Source organism: Xiphophorus maculatus, chromosome 9 (assembly GCF_002775205.1).
Source record: "Xiphophorus maculatus strain JP 163 A chromosome 9, X_maculatus-5.0-male, whole genome shotgun sequence".
Classification (NCBI taxonomy): domain Eukaryota; kingdom Metazoa; phylum Chordata; class Actinopteri; order Cyprinodontiformes; family Poeciliidae; genus Xiphophorus; species Xiphophorus maculatus.
Window position 1 is genome coordinate 4,946,421 of NC_036451.1, and position 25,056 is coordinate 4,971,476.

The following is a 25,056-nucleotide window of genomic DNA, read 5'->3' on the forward strand; positions in this document are numbered from 1 at the left end:
ATGTTTTGGCTACCAGCTGGCTAGCATTCATGACGGATTTTTCCCAGAAGTTACACATGTATTTCTCTCAGCTGTTTAAATAAGTAAATATACACTGGTATTTTGTATAGTAAATACCACGATTTGTCCGTACATTTGCTGTTTTGTGAGCTCTGTTTTAAGACGTAGTTTAATTGTGCTATTTTTTTTTACTTCGAGTTTTGTGAATTGAACGACAACTTTTTTTTCATTTCCCATCCAAATAAAACTATGGTTATTTTCCAAGCCTCCAATAAGAAAGAAAACTTTGACGACGAATTTTGAGTTGAAACAGCCAGAAGAGAATGTTTATTTTCATTTAAATACACCGTGTGAAATACACCGAGGTTAGTTTGTTTTCAAAAATTCCTCCAAATTCTTTGAGCAGTTTGTATTTAGTAAACAGTACCTTTTTTTTCTTTTTCTGATTTCAGAAGAAAAATGTCAAAACATTTCAAAAAGAGAAAACTAAATAGGTTGTCTTCATCTTCAGGCGAAGAAGAAGCGGTAAGAGTTTTTTTTTTTTATTGACTCTGTTTTTAGGATTTTATATGTTAAAGTTGTTTAGTCAACGAGCGTTCTAGCACATTGTATGATGCACATTGTATGATGATGCCAGCGTGCTAAAATGTTTCTGGTTTTATAAAATACACTACCTATAAGGAAAGAGCAAATTACTTAATAAATGTGATTATGTATCTGAAGTACAATCATTCCTATAACATTTGTTTCCCACAAAACCCCTATGTTTTCAGGGTTCAAACTGCCAAAATGATGCCTCCAAAAGGAAAAGTCACAAAAGAAAAATTGACGAAATGGATCGAAAGAGGTACAACAGACTTGTATAGACCAAATAAAGTTTGTAATCAAGACTCCAAATCTTATTTTCAGCAATTAGGTGGTCCTACATTTTTCAGATCTTCTTTAGTTGTGCAGTTTAGCATTTTTAAAGTTAACATTTTTGTAGTTGTCTATATAAAGAGATAAACATGTAAATATGAATAACAGAAATACATGTGCAGGTTAATATTTGTTTTTATCTAAATGTTAACTTAAAGGTAAAGTTTCAATACCTGACCAATAAAACCAACAGTGTTATTACCTTTAGAAATAACAGGAATTTAATTAAGTATTAAGTCAAGCTTTATTCCCAAAATTAATCAAATGTACAGAATATTAAGATGGAACAGATCCAGAGTGACGTTCATTGTCCAGTGTTGGGGCTTCAGCTTGCTCACATGAAACAAGTGAAGCAAAGAATGCGATGCAAGCTCTGCTTTTATCTAAGCTTCCTTCTGCACCCCATAGTAAGGGCTGTTGATCTGTTGTATGAGTTTGTCCATGACTATGTGTGACTGGAGCCGGTTTCAAGTGTTATCAGTGGTTATGGCTATGTAAGCATTACAGTGCTGTTGTGACCAGATAAACATGGGAGAGCAAGGAAACAAAATCATATGTACATATCAATAGTCTGTTGAATACTTTGGTTCCAAATGCACTGCGTCACATTCACTGTCTTGATATGTTGTTCAATATTTTTACATCTTAATCCTAGTGTAACCCCATGTTTGTATCATTTATTAAGCAAATATAAAGCCAAAACTGAGAAGCTCAGTGTCAAAAACTACATACATCCAATTATTATGCAGAAAGTAGCTTGTGTTACAGCTAATACTTGAAATAATTATTTTCTGCTTGACTTACTTTTGGTCTTTCTCGTACGGATTTATGTTTGAGATCTTTGTCACAAACAAAGTCCTGTATAATTGTGAGGACTCTGTTTAAGTAAAATGATAAATGATTTATCTAAAAATTTTACAAATTAACGTCACCCCCTTTCAACTTAGAACCATCTTGCTCTATAAAAACACTCATGCATGGTTTGTCTCTGCCAGCTTTGTATGTCCAGACACAGAAATTTTGGCTAATTCTATTTTTGAAAAATAACTGCTGTACTTGAACAGAGATTATATCACACACTTGTGGTTCCTTTACTAAGTATGTATCTTCAGAATGATTAGATTTTATTTAGAAGTACTGCAGAACACACTTCTTGGATTTTATTTTTTAGTAAAATCACATAACCTTTTATCTTTGCTTCAAAAGTATGTACCTACTTAGTGTTGATCTGTCATGTACTGTAGTTTGTGGTTGTGACAAAATAGGGGAAAAGCTCTAGGGATTAGAATGCTTTTGAAAGACACTTGTTCCCAGGTTAAATAGTTATTTCTGATTATACTGTTTTTCTTCTTCTACAACATGCAGCTCTAAAAAGGAACAGAAAAAATCTCATCAAGTTGACTCCCACAGCTCCCGCAAGATAGCAAAGCCTGTTTACAGACTGTCAACAACAAAAGAACAGCAGAAAGTCTCTCCTAAAGAAGAGCAGCTTAAAAACAAGGGATCCTTGCAATTACATGGGGAAGGCCAATCCAGTATATCTAGAACAACGAGGGAAATTAAAACTGTGACAAGGGACCAGTCAAAGCCCAATAAGGCAAGCTGTGCTGCTTTACTTAATCAGACAATAGAGAAGAAATTGAAAGGCAAGTTTGATAAAAAGTGCTCTCAGGGCAGTTATTCCAAACTAAAAAATGAGCAAATGAGTAACAAGTTAGATGCTGCTGAACATAGAGATCACAGGCAGGGTTCAGAGAGGAGGAATGGATCAGCTAGGGAACCTTCAAGATCCTCATATGACAGCAGGAATATTAAGACCCAAGAACCCATCTCCTCCCACTACAAACATTTTCAAAAATGGAGCAACATGGAGCGAGACCAGAACACAAGTAAAAATTATCAGTATAACAGAAGTACGAGTATGGATGCCAAAAACCCCCCTACCACTGTCACACAGAAGTCTTGCATTTCACCGAAACCCTCTACGACAGTGACAAACCCAAAGAAATGGAAGAGCTTCACTTCAACCCCCGAGAGCAACAAATCAGAACCACCACCGTCCACTCTAAAACAAATAGGCACTCTAAAATGTTTGCCTTTAAAATTCAATTTCAAAATACCAAAAAAGAGTCAGCCGTCACCTGCACACAGCTCACTCGGAAATAATAATACGGTGTCTTCAAACCAAAACCTCAAGCTTAAGGATAACAAAGACGGCTCTGGGGCGAAGAAATTGGAGCCAGCAACTGTGGAACCTTGCAGGCTTTTGGCTGGTTCCTCCAATTCTCCTTGTAAAGAACAAAGTAAGAGATCATCTTTGCCTGACCATCTTCTATCTGAACGCCCACCAGCAGGAGATGCAAACTCTGAGCAATTCTTTGATCAGGTAAAAAAAAAATTAAAAAAGCACCAATGATTAACCTTAGTATTAATTTAGGTGCTTTTTAATTTCTATTTGAAAAATAATTTTTCTTTCAGGGTCAGGTAGTTGAAGAGCTTCATCTTGCTCGGTCTGAAAGGAGGCTGGAGGTAAATGTGAAGCAGAGCTACGGTGAACTCACCGGCATGGACATAGATTCTGCTGAGGAAGGAGCCGCAGAAACCAATTGTGAGTTTTATTGTTTCCTTTTAAAAATGTTATTAAGGTTCAAAGATTAAAATGGATGGACTGCACATAAATTTGGTAATTATTTTATAAAGAAAAATCTCAATCTCTGTGTCCCTGAGATGAGTTGTGGGTCATTCAAATGCAGTCAGACTGAATGAAGAGTGTCTGAGAACGGTAACTTTCAAGTTTCAACAGAGATGCTGTGTCAGTCTTGACTTTGACTAGGCCATTTCATTAATATACTTTGATGAAAACCATTCATTCACAGTGTAGTTCTCTGCCTCCTAAGTGGAGACATTGCAAGTCCTATTTGTAGAGCTGCATGTTTTTATCCAGTGTTTTGTTCAGTTTTCACTTAAGCATCAATTGACTTAACTTGTCTATTCAGACAGGGTTCCCAAACAGAAAACCCTAATCTTGGTTCTGGACACCAACATTCTCCTCAGTCACTTGGATTATGTGAAAAAAATCCGATCTTGTGGCCTTGAAGGTATTAAATATATTGTTTTTGTGACTAAACCTGCTGCTTTTATAGTTCATTTCACATCTTTTATGTTTCTAATTTCTCCGTTGAGATGTAAAATAATTATTAACGATCTTGTTGTCAAAGAGCATTGCCTTCTGTCTTTGAAATTTAAAATATGTGCATTTCTAGTTACCTCAGGGTATGTTGGTTTAGACTTGTTAAAACAGAAAAATAAAAATCAGCCTCACATTCATGTACATAAGAACTGGTAGCTTTAACAAGATCAATTCTGTTGAAGCGAAAAGTAATTAGTATTTATGGTTGTAATACATCTGTTATATTCATAAATAATAGTGAAATGTTGACTATTGTTGATGCATACATTCACATCGGCTTGCTCTTTGTTCTCTCCTAGCATTGGGATTTCCAGTTGTCCTGATCCCCTGGGTGGTTCTACAAGAGCTGGATTCCCTTAAAAATAGAAAAGGTCTGTCAGGATCTGTCGCCCACCTTGCAACTCCGGCCATCTCGTTTATTTACACCTCTCTGAAGAAGCGGGATCCCCACCTGTGGGGGCAGTCCATGCAGCAGGCCACTCAGATCAGCAGTGAGTACAGATTTTGCTGATAAATTACCTTGCTAGCTTTGAACCACATGTTTGGCCAAATAAAATTTAAAACTTCACATTTCCTTATTAATTACTTGTTCATTCATTATGGTAAAATGCAGGAGAAACCAGATATGGTCATACACTGTGTAAAAGTACATCTCGTTGCTTTTTGCACCATCTGGCAATGAATCCAACTAAACCTTTGCTGTTTTCACAAAACATTAATTAATGTTAGTCATGTTATGTTATGTTATTTATTGCTTATGCTAATAATTAAGTTAAATATACATTAAGTGATTAAATAGATTATACATTTTCATAATTTGTGAAGGTCATGAATTTAACTTTCAGAAATCCTGCCTGCTATTCATTTTATGCCCACTAGGTGGCACTCACGCTTAAGTGATTGTAAGGATCCCCATTATTGTAGCTGAGAGGAGTGAAATTCAAGGGCAGGTTGCCTCCATGTACAATCCCTAATGAAGAACAATAATTACATGTACTTTTGAAACAAATTTTTATTTAGTGTAAGTGTTTAAAAATGCATCTATCCTTTTTCTTTTATTACCATGAGAAGTATTTTTACACTTTAATATGAACACCATAGCAATGTGAAGTAAGCAGACTAAGCAGAGTAAGCAGTTGTTGTGACTGAAGTAAGCAGACTCTTACATCAGACTGGTTTTCTGAGTCATTGTCGTCTTTTTGTCATTTCCTTTTTTGATCCTCAGATGGTCTGAATACCGAGAATAATGATGACAGAGTGCTGCAGTGCTGCCTGCAATACCAGAATATGTATCCAGAGTGTGTCCTCATCTTATGCACGTGAGTTGCCCCTCCCCCCTACAGTATGGTGCTGCTGCTGCTGCCGCCACCGCTGTGTAAAGCCTGTCCTCAGCTAATAAAGCACACGCATGTGACTGTGCCAGATAGTTCCAGTTGGGATGAGAGAAACAGTGAGCCCAACAGTTTTTTGCAAAGAATAGATGTGCTGAGCGAGTGAATCTGGGTTCAGTCCTGGATTTGTTTTTGCCCACATTTGCAGTGGAAAAAATTTTATTATGCTTATGTTGTTGTGACTTATTTCTTTGTTGTTTCTGTTTCTACATGAAAAATTGAACTGGCATCTAATTAAGACATCTCTTCTTTCCTCTCTAGTAATGATAAAAACTTGTCCAATAAAGCTGTCCTGAGTGGAGTGAGGGCTCTTAGCAAGGTTGATTTGGAGGCAGGGGTCAGGAGATCAAAACATGGCCAACATTTCCTTCTTCACGTTCAGTCTCCTGTTCTGTCTCGTTTGAGCCATAACATCTCATCTCCAGTGTTGAGCACAAGCTGCTCACCAGTCCAGGTTCCCATTCAAGGTAGCGCAGGTTTTCCCCTAGCCACCCCAGAAAAAGGTGAGCCACTAAAAGACATGTGTGTTTGTGTTTTCCAGGAAGTAACTTTGCAATTTCCATAATCCACCAGCAGTTATTAGCACATACCAACTGTGCACTTAGTGAGTTCACCAACACATTATTATTTTTCTGTTTCCTTTCACTTGTGTGTCAGTGTTTCCTTTAATGTATCCATAAAGACAGCTACAGCTAACAAAGCCTGAGGCAACAAATAGAAACGGCGCTAGTGATTCTCATAATTCCTGCAAATTATGAGAATTTGTAGGAATTCTACAAATTCCTACAAATTTGTAGAATTTGTAGGCACTACTTTATCCTACTTACAAAGGAGAAAGGAGAGATGCCTCTATGAATGTCTTTATGTAAAATATAAAGATATATTGAGTTCAAACCCTGTAAATAGTATGCATGTATGTCCATACACAGTATATATACATGTTTTTTATTGCAAAGTACATAAATATTCTCTTTTTGTGTTCACATATGCTGGCATAGATCCACCTGTTAATTCCCCATCAGTGAAAGGAGACTTTAAGGAGGCAGAATGGGACCTCAGCAGATATCTGTGTGAACTGGAAGACAGTTTGCGAGATGTGCTGTCTGAAGTGTTAGAAACCGAGATGAAGGCGGCTTATGACGAACTCTGGCAAGAGGTACATTTTCTAAACATTACAAAGGAATCGTTGGTATTGCCTTTTCTGCGTGTTTGGCATTCTTACACAATAAACATATCAGCTTGTATGATTGCTTTGCAATGAAAAGGATTGGTTTGTATGTAACTGGGTATAATTTTCACCTTTTCATGAGACCTTTTTGTCTTAAAGTGCTTAAAAACCCTAAATTTGTCCAATTAAATGAACTGTATTGAACCTAAATTTAATACACAAGATTTCTTCCTAAACAGACTTAAAAACCCTTGAAGCATGCATTGCCAAACATAGTGGAATAATTTACACAATTTAACAAGATTTCCATTTGACAGTAATGTTAGCCATGCAGTTTCACCTTATTAGACTGCTTTACAAATTTAGTTATTGTCCCAATGTGTTTTTTTATTTTGTAGATTGTTTATATAAAACCTCCCTGGAGTCTTCAAGATGTCCTCCAGTGTTTTAAAAAGCACTGGATTGCTGTCTTTGGACACCTTGTTCCACGGAAGATGTTGGAAACTGTGGGAAACCTTATCAACTTCTTTAGCTCAGGTATGAAGTCATGTAGAAGCAGGAAAAGATGAACTGTTACATAATTTGTTTTCTGGACCATATTTTCTTTAACTGACATTGGATATACAGCTTTTTTTTCACTGTCTGAAGTTAAAACAGACAAAACTTGTCTTTTTTTAGGTGAGTTAAAATTACCAAAATCATTTCTATTTGCTAATATGTCAGAGATTTATTTAAAAAGGTCTTACAAATCAGAAATTTACAAATATTTCCTCAGCTTTAGAACTGTATGACTTTGGTCAAATGTTTGGGTTTTCTTTCACAAGCTTCTCTATTGGACTGAGATCAGGGCTTTGTAATGGCCATTCCGAAAGATTTACTTGTTTTTGTAAGCCACTTTATAATCACTTTGGTGGTATGCTTTGGTTCATTGTCCATTTGAGATAATGAAATCTCAAATGGACAATCATTCTAGAGAATCCTAATCATTCTCTAGGAAAACATTAACTCTGCTTTGACATCCTGCCTATTTCATGAAGTGTACCGGTTCCTCCTGCAGCAAAACACATGTTGCCATAACATGATGCTGCCATCCCCCATTCTTCACAGTTAGGATGGTACAAGCATGCCCATTTTTCCTCAAAATGTGAATATGCTCATAATGGCCAAACAGTTCCATTTTAGTTTTATCAGACCAAAAGATGTGTCCCCAAAAACAAACGTCTTTGTCCCTGTGTGCATCTGCCAACTGCAATCTGGCTTTTTATATATTTTTTGGAGTAGTGGCTTCCTCTGTGCTGAGCAGCCTCTCAGCCCATGTTGGTACAGCATACATTTTACTGTCTTAACAGCTTCAGCAGCATCTTCACCAGGTCTTTTGCTTTTGTTCTGGGGTCAATTTGCACATTTTGGATCAAAGTGTGTTCAACTCTGGTATACAGAACCCATCTCCTTCCTGAACAGCACGATGGTTGGACATTCCCATCATATTTTGAGAATAGTCGTTTGAACAAATGTACACAGCACCTTCAAGCATCTGGAAATTGTTCTCAAGGATGAATTGGACTTATGCAGCTCCACAATTCTCTTCCTGATATCTTGGCCAATTTCTTTTGACTTTCCCATTGTATCAAACAAGAAAGCAGGTGTGGTCTTAAACTGCATCTACAGGTGAGCCGCTAATGAACTCAAATGTCAGGTAACATATCAGAGGTTTCCAAAGCCATGACATCATCATCTGGGCTTTCCCTCATTGCTTAAAGAGATAGTAATCATTCTCTAGGAAAACATTAATTAAAAAAACCTCTGACTTACTCTTTCTCTGTTTATTGTGGCACTTAATAAATATTAATAACAGTTGGTAACAGGTGAACATGTAACGAACTGTAACAAGTTCATCTGTCATGTTTCTTGCTATGCCATGTTTCTGCTCAGTCCATACTGTTGGTCTTTTTAGTCCATTAAGTTGCTGCATTGTTTAATTTGGAACAGCCACTGTTTCTGGGAAATCGGAAGGTTTGACGATATCACAGTCTCCAAATTTGCCGGTTTCCTAGCAGATTATTCGAATCTTCCACAGAATGTAAACAACAGCGGGGAAATAAACACAGACAATCTTACTGTAATCTGCTAAATGGACCCGATTTACTTCATTATCCCTTTAGGCACATACTTTGCAAACTCCTGAATCTAAGGAGAAGCTAAGAACTGTTATTAAAAAAGTATATGTTTCATTAACTTAATGCTGTAACAATCTCTAATTGTAAAATGGAAAAAGAAATTGTGCTACTCTGGGCTAAAAATATAAAGTGATCCCCCAGATTAAAATGTTACAGTGTGGAGCGGGATGCTGTTGTCTGTCCTGGACTGTTCCACAAAACTACATCCAGAATTAGGTCATCTGCTAAAGTAGGAGACACCAATGTGTGTCAGAAAGATGCTGAGTAGCCAACTGCAGCGATTCTGTCCAAGATATCACTGAGGATGCATTTTTAACGCTGCACGCCTACAGTGTTTTTATGAGTCAATCTGTCATTCAGCCTTCATGTCAACCCATATCGGGGTGGAGGGTAACTGCTACAGCCATGGCACAAAAAATACATCTTACTGAAAATCGTCTTGTCTTAAAAATCTGAGTGGAAAATATATAATATTTGACCTTGCTCAGAGTTGTCCCTGGCTCACACACATGGTTTTTCAGAACCGCACAGCCTGGCCCTGAGCCAAGAATTTGAGAGTAGAGCAAGGAAGAGGGTGAGGATGAGGAGGTGGAGAAAGAGGAGGATGTAGGGATAAACTGTGAGTTAGGGTGAGAACAAATGTGGTGGTGGAAAAGTACTGCAGGCGACAGAGTGCGTTAGTAACATAATGTAGATGGAATTCAGAGGAAAGGCTCCTGTCAGGTGAAATGAAAAGTTGGGTTTTACTTTATAGGAAAAACATGCTTCCTCTCAATTTTATCTATCTATCACTTGACTGTATTGTTCCTTAATCTTTATGAAACTAAGTGTTCAATAATGTTTTCTCATATTTATACTGGGATTATTTTGCACATTGAACTCTATTTATTCATATGGTGACTTCTGAAGACAGTTGTTGCACTTTATTTAGGGATATCAGTAAAAGGGGCTGAATTATAAATACATGTTACACTTTTTGGGCTCATCAAAGTACATTTATCACGATACTTTACTTCATCTGATACTTTATCATGCACAACTTCTTGTAGTAGTAGGCATGTGTAATTTTGAGTAACTGCAATCTAAATATGGTTTCCATGAAAAACAATTCAAGATGGCTAGTTTTTGGCCAATGTTTTTCTTAAAATATATCACAATTTCTCTAACTAAACACTTGTTATTAATTGTACAGTTATTAATTACCTTCTTATCTCTGCTTCATTTGATCATATTTGCTTTTTACAGCATTTTTTTCATGAGCCAATGCTATCTATTTATAAGACTTGGCTGAGACTATAAAATGATTTAAATAAGGCTGTGGTAAATAGGAAGTACACAAGTACTGATTTAAATATTCTCTATCAGATACAAAAAGTATCTATACATAATCTTTTGTGAACAAAAAAGCCACACACATTCTAGTATCTAATTGTTTAATAAAAAAAAAAGTCAATATGTGGTCATTTTTTTGCATTTGCAGTCAGTTTATAACCAGCACTGTTTGCTTTTATGTGTACCCTCAGGTGAAACCGTATCAACTTTAGGGTTTCTACAAGAAACTAAGGAGTTAGTGAAAGCATTTGGGAAAAGTTCAAGTTCAAAACTTGTCCCTGGTGCCATCACTGTGATCGAAAATATTTTGAATAAGGCACAATCACAGGTAAGTTTAAACAAAATTGAAATCTAAATGTAGCTGAAGGTCAAGCTTCCAGATTTAATCAATTGGAAAAGCCAGTTTTCATATAGAACTCTTTGGATGAAGTATTGTCATATGTAGAATCATGGAATACCTGAATTAATCTCTTTAAAGCTTCATGAAAAACAATATTGAGTGCCGTTATGCCAAACATCAACTTCTAACTCAATACTTAATATCTTGAGGCTAACTGTAAACCTTTCTCTCACTGTAGCACCATGCGTCTGGGGAGCAGGAACTGTCTGCTGGTGATGTTGTCATGAATGATGACGAGTCTGTAGATAAGCAGCCGGGATCGGCTCACATCTCTTCACAGAAAGTGTGGGCTGTGTTTGAGAATATCTGGTCTCAAGTGTGCCAAACTAGGTGAGCTAAAAGATTGAACAGTTTACACACACTCATCATTACTGTTAATGTAAATGATTTGGGGCTTTTAGTTGTATATCCTGAAGGTTTCTTTGGAATTAAAATTTCAGCCTAAATATTTCTGAGTAAGAACATTTTGAGGAGTCAAGATAGGATTCTGAACACCTTGAACCCTGCACCAGCTATCAAGCATGGGATCATTTTGAGGTTCTGCTTAGCTGCCAGTGGTACTAGTGCATTGCACAACATGGGTGGTGCAATGAAGATGAAGGACTATCTCCAAATAACGCAATCTGACCTCAATTCAACAACTACATGGTTGAAACTTAGAAATAGTTGGGTGTTGCACAATCATCCTAAATGCAGTCAGGTTAACATTAAGCTGATAGAAGAGCCACAGCCACGTGGAAAATCTATGTACAATAATAAAAGGCAGTAGTCATGCCAGAAACAAACAACTTAAAATGAGCTCTACCATTTATTTCAAGAAGAGTCCTCAAATATCTAATCAAAAAATAGCCAGAACCTTGTGGACATCCATCTACTGCGTATTATCATTTATTGATGTAGGGTTGCATGGATTCTGAAGTTTTATCTCCTATTGTTATTGGGATTGTTGTCAGTCCACCATAGAGCAACACGGAAAAACCAGATAAACTATTCACATGATATTTTAGTTTGTCGTTGAAATTCATAGTGAAAAAAACAAAAATGATGAGATTCATGTCCATGATGAATGCATGTGAACTTACATTTGTATGTTAAATCCACAGTATGATGTAATTGTTGAAAGGATAAGTAACTGTCTTCTACGGTTCTGTCAGTTAAATTTAGCAAAACATGTTAAAGTGATTACATTTCCTTAGGGCTTAAGAACTAAAGTCATGATTGCGACGTAAAAGGTGAAGAAGTTAATCCCAACACCTAAGCAATTTTCAGCCACAGAACAACATCCTGGTTTGTTTTGATATGTGCCTTGTTTTTTCCCATTCCATTGACCTAAGAGGTCATTTGTTTCTGTCACGTTTCAGTTTGGAAGTGTTCAAAGCGCTCAGCTTTGACCCTCACACCATGCAGGCCGCTACACCGATGGGACGTCCTCCACCGCCACAGGACGCTTTGGCCTGTTTGCACAGACTGTCCTCGATGGTTTCACAGCTGCTGCAGGCGTTTGGCAGGTATGTAAGCCGGCTCATACTGCAGCTGTCTCACTAAATGTAACCTTTGGACATCTCACGTTCTACCTTCAGTTTGTTTTGTTTAATTAGCTCTCCTGAATTGCAGCCATTGCTTCTTTTAAGAGATAAATATCTTAAAATGTGCTACATTTGAATGTTTCTCGTTAATGCTCATCTGTCTATCATTTTCCCATCATCCCCATAAGTCTACTTTCACTAAGCCCTCTTTCAGAACAAGCTTGAGCCTTTTCACTCGCTCGCTGACCCTTCTGTCTTTCCTGCCAGTCCTTCTAAGAACCCATTTTAAACTGCCTTCTCCCTGTGTAAGCCAGATTTCTCCTTCCTGTGTCCTACTTATATGTGTGTGGGACCTGTAAGACTTGGTTGGCATGTAGTATTGGTCAAGAAGTGTAATCCTCTTGACCTTGTTACTTTTCCTTAACTCTGTTCCCATGATGCAGCAGTGACCATTGATGCACTTTGGTGCTGCTGATTTTACCACATTGCTGCTGATGAAAAAATTAGAAACTGAGAAACCATTTCACTGTATCTGCTTGGACAATAATCACACTGAACCAAAATGTAATCTTAAATCATATGAGTATCATACAGTTGATGGAAAGATTGATAGAACTAAATACAGACAACAATGCAAGAAAACTTGTTAGAGGCTATAAAAAACTTGAAACAGAAGTGAAGTTCTGCAACTCTGAAAATCCATGTTCATGACTGATCTAGAACCATTTTTTAAAGAATAATGTACAAAAAATTTTGCCTCCTTTCATCTCAGAAGTGTGCTGCTTTGTTTGGTCTGTCATACAAAATTCTAATGATATATATTATGATGTGCTTGTAACGTAAAAATGTGTGAAGCAAAGTTTCAATGGGTATGACTATTATTGCAAGGAATCAGTAAAATATTGATTATTTTACAGTGAGCTTGAACTTTTGACTAACTTCCATTTTTCTCCTTATCCCACGATCCTAACTTGTTTTTCAAGTTGGGCTGGTTTCGTTGGGTCAGTTGTTTTTTTTCTTCTGTTTCAAGACAGGATGTTTGCGTGCAGCACAGGTTTGCACTTATCAATCTGTTTCACATTGTCTTCCAATTACTTGGAGCTGACACACATAACTTCTGTGGGAAATTTAAGAACATCTTGAATAACAGCAACAACCCCTTTCTTTGTCGCCCTGTGGACATTTTAACATTCTGTGGTATGTGAAGCACGTGTAAATAATAAAACCAGTGGAAGCTGAAATCTTTTAAACAACTTTTAGCATCTAGTCATGGCGCATCTTGGACCATCCTTTCTGCTTGAATAAAGCAGTGAGCCAGAAGCTTTGTTAATCCCATAATATTAATAATTTATCCTACTCTTTCTGTCAGCTCATAGAAAAATGTAGGGCAGCTATGCCTTTTCTTTATAAACTTTTTAGCTGCTTATGTAAGTGTTCCTTTTTTAAAGTTATGCCTGTCTGAAACCCACTTCTCCTTTTGTGTCTCACACTTAAACACATCTGAAGATCTTGCAAGCAAACAGGCAGAGCTGGTGTCCCAAATGAGATCTACTCTGGACCCTCCGCTACTGAAAAACAATTTCTTGCTGGAGGCATTGACTGTTGAAGTTTGAAACAATTGGATCAGACTTCATCCAATCGCTAACACTTGGCCATTATGTATGTAACACACCAGCTAGATCGCGAAGGAAGCTATGGTCTTAACTTACCGTAAACTGTGTGCGTTTTAAACAACCATCACACACTGTGAAGAGACAAGTGCAGAGAAGAATATTGTCTTTGTCAGAAATAAAATGTCTTAAACATTTATCTTGCTCCAATTTTAATTGATTAGTATTAGGAAGCGTGGCTTTCCTCATCCACTTCCTCTGATGCCATTGCTAAGCCATAAACATGGACAGATTCCAATTATTGACTAATGCAGAAAATCACAACTCATCCTTCTGTTCACTGATTGGCCCGGTTGAAATTCAATTGAAGAAATCAAGCTCAATGGCAGAAAGCCCAGATGGAGCACTGAAGGTAAATGAGTATCAAGCAAAAATGCGTCTGCGTCGGAAGGAAACAGTCAGGCCAGTTGTTACCCCTCTGGTGTATCAAAGCATTACTCTCCTTATCTAGAAACATTTAACTATTTGGGATGAATGAGTAACTTTGTCTGATTTCTATTATATAATTCTAAAAATATATTCATCTCAATGTTTTCTTATCTGCAAATATTTACTTCTGTCTGTTGCTTCAGTTAAAAGCACATGTAGTTCATGTTGTGGTGCTTTATTACAAACGTCCTATGATGGTGAGATTTCCTTTTGGGACTTGACATGTGATAGGACTTGCTTAACAAAGGCCTTTTGTGATGAGGATTATGTCACCTTCAGAACATCACAAATGTTGCACATTTAGTTGCACATGCAGCTTTCAACCACTAAAATCTTTGCTTATTTTGTTGGATCTGTGTGAGATTTCGACCTCAGTCTGGTAAAACACTCCTGCTGCCACTCATTTCCGTCATTTTGGAAATCTTGCTTCATTAGGGGAGGGGAGGAGAATTCTGGCAGCTTCTGGGAATTTCTGGCAGCAACAACATTTGTACCACAGGCAGCTTTTTTTGCTGCACCTCTGAGCCTGTATGGAAAAACTAAAACTCAGTTACTCTGAGCAACATTACTCAGTTTTGCATTAATATTTCTGCAGGATCTCTAATGTAAACGGGCATTTTGTTTAGGTTTAATTTGCAAAAGTGAAAGCAACTTTGCTCCTCTGCACGCCCAGTTCTGAGTAGCTATTACCTCTACACACCTACTAGTAAATCCTCCCTACTTTTTCGAATTGAATATAAATAAACCTTTTTATTGCCTGCTTTCTTTTAAAATCTGGTTTACTATGTGTACTTTCTGCTTATCTTTTCTTTCTTGCATATCATTGTGCACATGTTCATGTGTATGGGGATAGCATTGCCTAGGAGACGGCCAGTTTAGTTTTCACGTGTTTGGGCATGTCTCCCTCGCGCTCATTTTTCCTCGTTCTGCAGGCTATTTGTAGATCTTTTAGAACTAGTGTGCACAAATTACCATTTTATTTTTCTCATACTTCCCTGGTTTAGTCTGATTTCTTTAAGAACAGTTATTGTTGTATCCCTTATTTAGCACTATATTAGGTAAGATTCAATGATTTAACATACTTAAAGAAGCTTTTAGAGCATTATCTAAAGGTGAGGCCACCTCTGAGATCTCTTTTGTCTCTTAGGGTCTTGTCTTCGACTCCGGGGTTAGAGGAAGTCCAGACACTTCTCAGTATTATTTACTCCAATAAGGTTTGTACTGCATCAGAGTTGTGGATATAAAACTGGCCTCTGGATGCTTTAAATCAATTCACACAACCTTTTTTGCTCCCTGTGTTCTCATGCCACGTTGGGCTCATCATGTTCATGTATTTAGATTAGTTTGTGTCTGTTCTGTTTCAGCTCGTCAGTGAAGAAGCCAGATTAACAGCTAAAGACCTTCTGGATTGTTTCTCCCAACCAGACTACAGGTAGGTAGGCTACAAACACAGACATAGTGATGGGAAAAATACACATTACTGATGAATTGTTGATTTTTCAGGACCTGTTTTTCTCTGAAGTTTGTTTTTTTGGCCTTTTGCGTTTTCCAAACTGAATACTCAATCAAACCAGTTCTCTGAAATCTTGTGGCCTTTGTTGCTGCTTGCCCAGGCAGCTATGTGCTTCCACCTTCGCTATAATAACCCTCTTTGTTGACATCCCCAGCAGGTCTCACAAAGACTGTGTCCATGCCAACATTTCTGGACAATTGGGACATTTATTATTAACACTTTTCTCTGAAGGGATCCATTGGGGCTTTTCATTTCCATGACAATAGACTGGTGTTTGCAGTAACCTTATACTTGTCATTATCACAAGGGGTTACCTATTCCTCTCACAGCACACTGTGTTGGTTCTGTATCAAGATGTTTCTTCTTTTTTTTTTTTACAAAGAGCAGAAATAAACAGATGTAAAACTTGCTTAGAAACCTGGTGACTTTAATAAAAATAATTACAGTTTAACAAATCTTGATCATGGATCTACAGCTGAAACCAGATATCTACCTACACTGTATCAAAAGACATATAACCATTTTTCTCTTGCTGTTTGACATAACATTTTTATAAAATTGTACAGGTCTAGGTCACCCAGCATTACTAAAAGTATTCATATTTGCTGAATGTCAAAATAATGAGAGATGAGATTTTAGACAAATCTTTATTACTTAAGTTTGAAGATTACATACACTATAATTGATATGCCTTTAAACAATTCGGGAATCTCCTGTAGTGTCATCTGTAAAACATTGGATCTACACAAAACATTTATTTTAATCTACACTAAAATATATTTGGCATACCTCATTTTGCCAAATGGCATATGGCAAAAAAATCCCTATTCATAAACTGATGTGCCAAATCCATATATTAGAAATTGCAGTAGAGATGGAAAAGAAAGGGTTTGGAAATCCCAGATTTTTATTTTAAGGCTTTTTACAGTTTTATCTGTGGTGAATGTCAGAGTCTGATAGTGCAGGTTGTGCATTTTAAAATGTTCTTGTTCTTAAAGATTCATGAATAATAATAATAAAACAGTGTTTTATTTGTCAGTGCCTTTCAAGACACCCAAGGACACTTTGCAACATTAAGAACATAAATTAAACAGAAAAAATGGCTATAAAGACACGAAACTACACAATAAACAATAAGGAGTGTCAGGCTTCTTCTTTTCCAGTGCACAGAAAGTTATGTAAGGTTTTTCTCAGAAGCCTATTTTGCCTTTATGGCTCATCCATTTTCTTCTGTCCAAATACTGTGAAAGGTTTACACTTCTTTCTAGGTATTCACAGTTTTAGAAGCTGAAAACATGCTTGGTGAAATGAACTCTCACTTTTAAGTTACACTGACAAGCCTTGAGATGAAAAACTCAAATCTAAACAATTTAAGTGGAAAGTCTGAAAGATTTGGTCATGAAATAGCTAAATTTGCTCAAAAACTGAAGTGTTCATCATGCACATGATCTGTTAAATATTATGTGTTTAGTGGTAAATATTTTATAGGATTATTAACTTTACTGTGGAGATAATGTTTACATTTAAAATTGCTTTCCATGCAATGCAATAAGTAACTGTAAGATCATGGCATGTAACTTCTTAACTTCCTATTAGGACAAACAAATGAAACTTACAATCAATAAATAATACCAATAGTTCATAAGTGCTGAGATAACAAATATGCACAACCTCAGTAAAGCAGAAAACTACTACAGTCCTAGACAAACGGATTCACCTGCCTGTCGGTGAATTGCAATGTTTATGCCTGCAGCTAAAACTGAGCTGCTGCCATAGAAACAAGTCACAGGTCTCACTACTAAACTGATTATATGTTATTATACGTCACCTACTATTGCAACCACCTGACAGCCAGAAATATGTGCTGATGGTTTTGTAACCACAGCATGTAAAACACTGACTGTACGTGACATTTACTTTGTTATGGAAGAGTAGACAGTCAAATAGCATTAGAGCATAGGGATAATATCCCATCTGTACGTATTCTGCTTTTTATATTGAGCAAAATAGGCTACAGAAATCTGCTATGTCAACATTTTTTCTATTTTCATTACCATTAAAACACATAGGTGTGGTGCAAAGATTGACTGTTATGTCATCAATGCCGATACATCATTAGTCAGGAAGCGCTTCCTGTAGTGACTGGTTGTATTTGCTCCTGATGATGAGGAAACACAACCTGCTGTGTCACCTCGACAGGCAGCTTTTCAGCATTTATCAGTCACGTTATCCCCGCTCCTGTTACAGCAGGTCGCCGCTGACGGACGGCGTTAAGCTGGCTGTGTTGTGATGGTAAATTTTTTATCCGCAACATTCCCTGTGAAGTGATCTGAGCCTTTACTTAGTGCGTACATTACCGTCGCTGTTAAATATTTGATCTGTGTGCTCAGAGGGGCCGTATGATGTCATGAGTTATATAATGCCCAATTGAGGCTTTCCAGTCACGAGATAGGAGATTCAAGTAGGCATCGGCTGATAAGATTCAAACTCGTCATGTTGAATATATATTATTATTATTCATTGATAGGCAAACATAATCAAGTGAAATCTTTGGTTTAACTTTTTGGACAAGACTTTTTTTATTAGCAGGAGTTGTTATTCATTCAGAATAAAGTGTATTTTGTCTCTGTTAGGAAGCAGAATCTGAAAGCATTTGGAAACACTTTGTGTGTCTGGAAATACTTGCTTTGATTTGTGTGTTTGCTGAAGCCTTTTCAGAATGTCTACAAAATGAACACGTAGCTTTAACTGTGTTTTTTCTTAGTGGAGAGGAAAAAAAAAAACAATCTTCATCTGCTTGTTTTTCTGATGTCTCATACCCTCTACTAAAAGAACACTATAATGCTGGAAATATTTAAAAATATATGCGACCTCCCCTGCATTACAATGTCTCCAGTGATTGTTTTCCCTGCTAATGGTCTGTGGAAAGGATTTTCCTATTTTCAAAGTGTCTATTTTCCAGACACTTTTGCTTATCTGTCGATTTCTTCACATGTGGATGCTTCATCAGTGTGGAAGGCTAATGGCTTTTAATGCGGCACAGCTTAGCTGTTGAGTAACACTTCTGATAAACCCAGTGACTCATTTTCCAAGCTGCACTCATCTCTCAAGTTCTTTGTGGTGTGAATGCCTGTTCGAATGTGTTTTGAATGTGCTTGTCATTCCCTGCAGGAATAAAAGTGCCTTGTAATGGTATTCATAGCCGCCAAAGCTTTTTTTCACATTTTGTCACGTTGCACACAAACTTCTGTGTATATTATTGGGATTTTATATACTGTAATACAACAGCACAAAGTAGTGCATAATTACAAAATGGAAGGACATGATGCATGGTTAACTTTCTTGTTACAAAAAAAGTGTAGCATTGTATTTTGTCTCCTTGACTCTAGTGTCCCTAAATGAAATCCATTGCATCATTTATCGTGATGATTTTCTTATCATGATAAGAATTTAGATTTATCATGGTCACGATAAATTCTAATTGTTTAAAACCCCCAAAACTGCCTGTGTTGTCATGATTGATAGTTTTACTTTTTCTCCACTGTTTGTTCAGTGACCATATGAATAAATAACAATAAATTTGAAACTATAATTAAATGCAGTCATTGTGGGCTTGGTGGCGGCGGCATCTTGCTGTGGTAAAGCTTTTCTTAGGGGAATTTGAGCGTTGATTGGAGGATGAAGGTAAATGCAAGACTATGCTGGAAAAAACCCAAGAGCCTGCAAATAATGGAGGTTCATCTTCAGCAAGGACAGCCACATTCAAGTCTGCAACTAGGACAACATTAAATCAATTTATATCAAAGAATATTTATGTATTAAAATGGCCTAATCAAAGTCCAATCCAGTCTGACTTAACTTGAACTACAATAATTAGCAAAAGAAAACTCCACAGTAGTTGTGAAAAAATAAATAAATAAAACATACAACTCATGTATAATTTTCCTTCCATTACATCGTCATCCACTAATTTGTTTGACTTTGTTACAAAAAAATTGCCAATAAAGTATTCTAATGTATGAGATGTATGTAAGTATTCTTCGCGGCTGACGGGTCAAACTGATTCAAAAAGTTCATGGAGCATGAAGACTTTTGGAAAGCACTCGCTCAGCTTTAAACCACAGCTTTTTAGGTCAGTCGTGTTTGTCATATGTAGCTCTCTCCTCCGCTGGCATCGTCTTCAGCTGATATTTAACGGAAGAGTTTAACTGTTTCTGAAAGAATGACCATGAAAGCGCTCCTCTGCTCCGCTCAATTTAGCAAACCCACAGGGAGCTGAGCGTTGTTCGGCAGGAGGAAGCCTAAGGCTGCACATTGCTTAATTTTGTGTTCAGTGTATTTAATAATGCAGCATAGAGAAATGGCTTCATTTGAACAGACAGCTTGGTCTTTTTGAGCCGTCCTCTTCTAATGCAATCCTGCATTCAGAGGTAATTATTTCACTGCTTTCCACAGTTTTACATGCAAATGATGTAGTTTGTTTATTATTTAATTAAAATAAACGACACCAGACATCTGTGCAGTCGTTTGCATGAAAGAAAACAAGTAGTTACTCTCTGTAAGTTTTTTGTTTTGTTTTTCAGCATCATGTAGGCTGGGAAAGAATCACATGCTCAGATTTGCTGGTTGTGCCCTGTCAACATTAATAATGTGTATTTTTGACCTGCAGAGCAGTTGTTCTCTGGTATCTAACTCCCTAAAAAAAGCAAAGTACCCACCCTTTATTCATCTGATGCAGTGACCTTGGTGCAAAGTCATCTTTCTGTCATTGAAACATGACCAGGAGCTTATAACTTTGAATCGGAAGCTATCGATGTGCATGCAGTGACAGTAACTCAACGGATAAACCAGCTGAGCAGGTGCAGACCAGTACATCCTGAGTGCTGCCAAAACATGACTGGAGTAAACCTGACATCACAGGTTGAGCAAACAAGCAGCTGTACGCCTGCTTAAAGAAGGGAGAAGAGTACAAACGGATGAATGCTGGGTGAAAACAGCGAGGGGCAAAAGCCAGAAAGTTCTTCCTGCTCCCGCTCCCTCCCTCCATCGTGTCTGTAGTTACGCAATGTTCTGATGGAAATAAAGCAGAGGAGGAGACAAACAAGCAACAAGCTCCCTCAGTGTCTTGCTGCTAAGCAGCCGTTGTCACGACTGTAGTGTTCTGTGTTCTTTCCTGGGAATTTGAAGCCGCGTGTGGTGGTGTTTTAAGAAAACAGAAAAATGAAACCGGAGTTCGGTTTGGTGGAAATGTGGATAAATAGCTGCCGCTGGAAGCTGCAGATCATGTAGCTGTTCTTTCACTGAATCAAAGATGTGTGACGTATTACTACTGCAGTGGTTAATCAAACTCAGTAAATCCGAATATTACCAAAAAGTTAATTAATGAATTTATTTAATTTAAAAAGGTGAAACTCATCATGTTACACAAAGAGCATTTGAGGCATTTACTTCTGGTGATTTGATGAGTGTGGCCTTTTGAAACGGAACAATCAGCAGGGGACTGGTGACTACTCAGTTGTTTTGCAGACAACCCCAAAAGAAGGGTAAGCCAGAAAAGGTCATTGCTGAACATTTTGGTTTAAAAAAAAAGTGTGCCGTATCCAATCTCATTAAGGGAAAGTTAAGTGGAAGGAGAAATTGTGGCTTAAAAAGTGCAGAAGTAACAGTGAATCACCAAAGCCTGTAGAGGGTTGGTTAAAAAAAAAAAACAACATAGATGAAAGTAAACTTTGCACTTAATTTGGAAATTGACATCCCAGAGCCTGGAGAAAGAGCCATAAGCATCTATATAAATAAACATATGAACTATACCACTCTCTGTTTGGTCATCACTAAAAGTTTCACTTTTTTAATGGCCTGTCAAACCTAGCTTGATCTATATTATAAAATCTGTTCATCCATAACTTTGAAAAGAAAAGAATGACTCCCGTTTCTGTTCATGTATCTATTCAACCAATTTAGTTAGAATTATACAAGCCTTTTTTCACCTTGTCGAAATTTAACGTAAATGTTCTTACATTCAAATTAGAGAAAAACCTCAGGATTAACAGATTAGAGCAGATTTCTTTTAAGAAGCTGCTTCATGGATATAATGCAGTTTACCCCTCCAATATTTTCCAACCATGTGATGGAAAATATCTGCAGTTAATTTCAAGCGCTCCAAAGCGCTTGAAAGCTGTTGCCATAAAGCAACATGTGGATAAATAAAATCTAATTGCGAGCGAAACATTCAAGCCTTGGCGTGAGGAATCAAAACAGAAGGATAGCTGGAACATCGTGAGATGTGTTTTTTTTTTTTTTTTGGTTTTGTTTTTGTTGAGGGACAAAAATGCAGTGGTCAGGTTATAATAAGGACTAAATTGTAAACAAAGACAAAATGAAAGTAAATAGCAATTTTCTGTAACACACAGTTCTACATAAGAGAAAGAACATGTGGGTTTTTCAGAAAACTACATGTAAGCGTCAGATCAGAGCTTTCTTCCTCTGTTTGCTCCAGACTTCATCCATTTCTTTGTTTCCCATCAGCCAAACGTCTTCTCGTCTGTTCCCAGGGAGAAACTTGGAGTTGGAGGAAACCAGTTATTGGAGCTAAAAAAGGCTTTGGATGGTTGTGTTCAGACCACAGGGCAGAACTTTGCCTTCACCGCACCATGCTGATGAAACTCAGGGTCCCATTAACATCAACCACCGGCTGCCTGTAAAGACCTGACCTGTTCCTTCGATTAAACCCTTTGATGTTGACGGCATTTCTGTTTTGGAGCTTTTTTCCACGCTTGTTTCATCTATAAACACCTTCACTATAACAGAAACTGTTTTGCTTTCTATGTTAATTGGTGTCTAAAGATGTTTATCTTTTTATTCCGCAATGTGTGAGGTTGTACTCCAGTTTGTGGTCAGGTCATAATGTAAGTGTTCTTTCATTAAAACTACAGAATGAAAGAACATTTGCATGTTATGTTTGTATTTGCATATATTTTTCTGGTATGTAATCACAGATCACAATTTTTTTTATATATATATATATATGTTTCAGGGAAAATATCAAATTTTCAGGTATATATTTACTGGTTTTCTTGGACCAAATGAATGTGTGATGAAGCCACACTGTGAAGCTTTAATTTTTGTTTTACTAGTGTTGCCGCTTACTTGTAATTTCTTATTGTATTTATTGCTGGGCCTTATTTAAAATGAAACTACATTGACACAAAACTCATTCTATGCAAAAAAAAAAAAAAAGAAATAGCGCCTTCTTCCAAAGCACTACAAAAAACTGTGACTAATCTACTGAATGTTGGACCTTTAACATTATTGAAGTTAATGAAGTATTTTTTTAAATGTTCCAGGTTCAATGGGAGCCTTATTGCTTTCCTCCTATCAGTCTTCCATAAAGGTCAAATTCTTGGCATGTATGGCCAGTAGTTGTCCTGTTGACACATTTTTCCACCTGAGCTCTGGATTTCTGCAGCTCCTCCAGAATCACCAAGGGCCGATTGGCTGCTCTGCCGTTTGTCATGATGAATTGAACACTTCTAACCATTTTACATTTACATATCACAAAAAATAAATAATTCCTGAAGCTTGTAGTTTAAGGGCTATTAATGCTTCTGCAAGTCACAGCATATCTCCCCCCAATTGTCTTCCCATGATGGGCTGGCAACCTGTCTATGATGTTTAACCCAATTTTTATTAGAGATATGCATTAACCCCACACTTTTCCGTTTCATACTATTTTTTTCCATTATTTGTCTGCTGGTTTAAAATGCTGACAAGCCCAGAACAAACTACTGGTTTGTCACTTTAAAGCTTGGAGTTACTGATGTGACTGGGCCTTAGAGATGGTAAAGATAGCTGAATAAGTTTATGTTAGCAACCACTGTATTAGAGATTTGCAGTTTTAGAAATTCTTTGTGCCAAATTAAAAAGCGTATGTGTGTACAAGTTTTTACTCTTGTAAATTAAATCTTACACTCCTAAACTCACACTTTGCCTGATTTCTTTGCTCAAGTTGAAGCTTTTCTGTCTGTTACAGTTCATGTAACGTGTCTGATTCTCTGTGCACAACCTCATGCGGCTGCATGCGTGTGGGATGAATAAATGGATTAAACCCAGGTGACGGCAGCAGACAGGCTGAGATTACACCGGCTGTTATAGTGAAGAGTTGCTACACGAGGAGACGTCATCCAGACAAAGGCAAAGGTAGAGCGGGGTTTAGGGTCACTGATAAGGAGAGCCAATAATGATCAGAACTTTGTGTCTTCAAAAAATCTCAGCACAGTTGGACAATGAACAGACATAGTTCAGATTAAACATTTTTCTGACGCAAAACTCAGCTTCTCAGAAAAATGAGACCAAAGAAAGATATTCAGTTTTAATCATCTTCTTATCTAAAGTAATGACTGCTGACTTGATAGACAGTCATCACGCTACACAAGGAAGGCAAGCTGCAAAAAATCATTGCTAGAGATTTTGGTTAAATGTAACACAGAGTGTTACATTTAAAAATATTGTTTGAAAGGTTAGTGGAAGGAAAAAAAAACCTGCACAGGCAACAGGAAATCCATTCTAGAAATTGACTTGAACAACTCCATTAACTTTTGTTACTGGTTTGTTGTATTTAAATGTTTGTGTCATCATGATTATGATTAAGCAATTGCAATTGTTTTACTCACAACATGTCCACTAGAAGAGTTTCTAGTACAAGAGCATCAATGTGCACTCAGGTTTTGTTTCGAGTGCTTCGAATTTGAAAGACAGTCTAATAAATCAAATGTTTCACAAAACCTATACAAAAACTTTCTTGATATTCTAATTGAATTAAAGTATTTTAAATAAACATGTTTTAATGGTCAGACAGTAACGATGACCGGATTCAGGATTCAGTCCCTACTTTCTCCTGAACATGGCACGTTTGCAGCAGTCAGGCGGCTCAGCAGATCACTGACACTGACTTGTGAATGAGCACAGAGGAGGGATTTAACCGGTTCTGACAGGCAGCCTTAGATGTCTGGGGTCATAAAAAAGCAGCCTACTCATCCGGCCCGGTTTCACAACCCACAGTCACTCTGGTTGTGCCTTCCTGCTTTCTTTTTTTCCTTTGGATAGTTGAGTCTCATCTCCTTGGTAAGATACTTAGTGGGACTGAAAATAACCTGGCTTGCTGCAGTAGTCCATGAGGAAAATATAAATAGCTAAAGGTTAAAGGCAGAGGCCATGACACAGTAATTGGAGGACTGTAAGACGATGCAGTAAGAGCTAAAACTGGAGTCACAAAATCAGCTGTTGATCATTTATTAAAGATTCAAAGTTCAGTCGCCAAAGAATAAAAAATTGTTTTAAACCACA

At 37.2% G+C, this 25,056-nt stretch overlaps 1 protein-coding gene across 2 annotated transcripts; it reads left to right on the plus strand.

The window, feature by feature from the left end:
* On the plus strand, window positions 1-23,689 carry swt1 (SWT1, RNA endoribonuclease homolog). Of its 2 annotated transcripts, XM_023339960.1 has the most exons (18): window positions 1-365; window positions 453-525; window positions 774-847; window positions 2,284-3,304; window positions 3,397-3,526; window positions 3,915-4,016; window positions 4,408-4,599; window positions 5,334-5,427; window positions 5,761-5,966; window positions 6,041-6,103; window positions 6,498-6,655; window positions 7,066-7,204; window positions 10,368-10,504; window positions 10,755-10,906; window positions 11,938-12,084; window positions 15,349-15,415; window positions 15,566-15,633; window positions 22,266-23,689. In XM_023339960.1, exons 2-18 carry the CDS (start codon window positions 460-462, stop codon window positions 22,369-22,371), a joined length of 2,922 nt encoding a protein of 973 aa, XP_023195728.1. In that variant the 5' UTR covers window positions 1-365; window positions 453-459; the 3' UTR covers window positions 22,372-23,689. The 2 variants fall into 2 exon arrangements, with proteins under 2 accessions (XP_023195728.1, XP_023195729.1); XM_023339961.1 differs by lacking the exon at window positions 6,041-6,103 and having other exon boundaries at window positions 5,761-6,002.
* The last annotated feature ends 1,367 nt before the right edge of the window (window positions 23,690-25,056 follow it).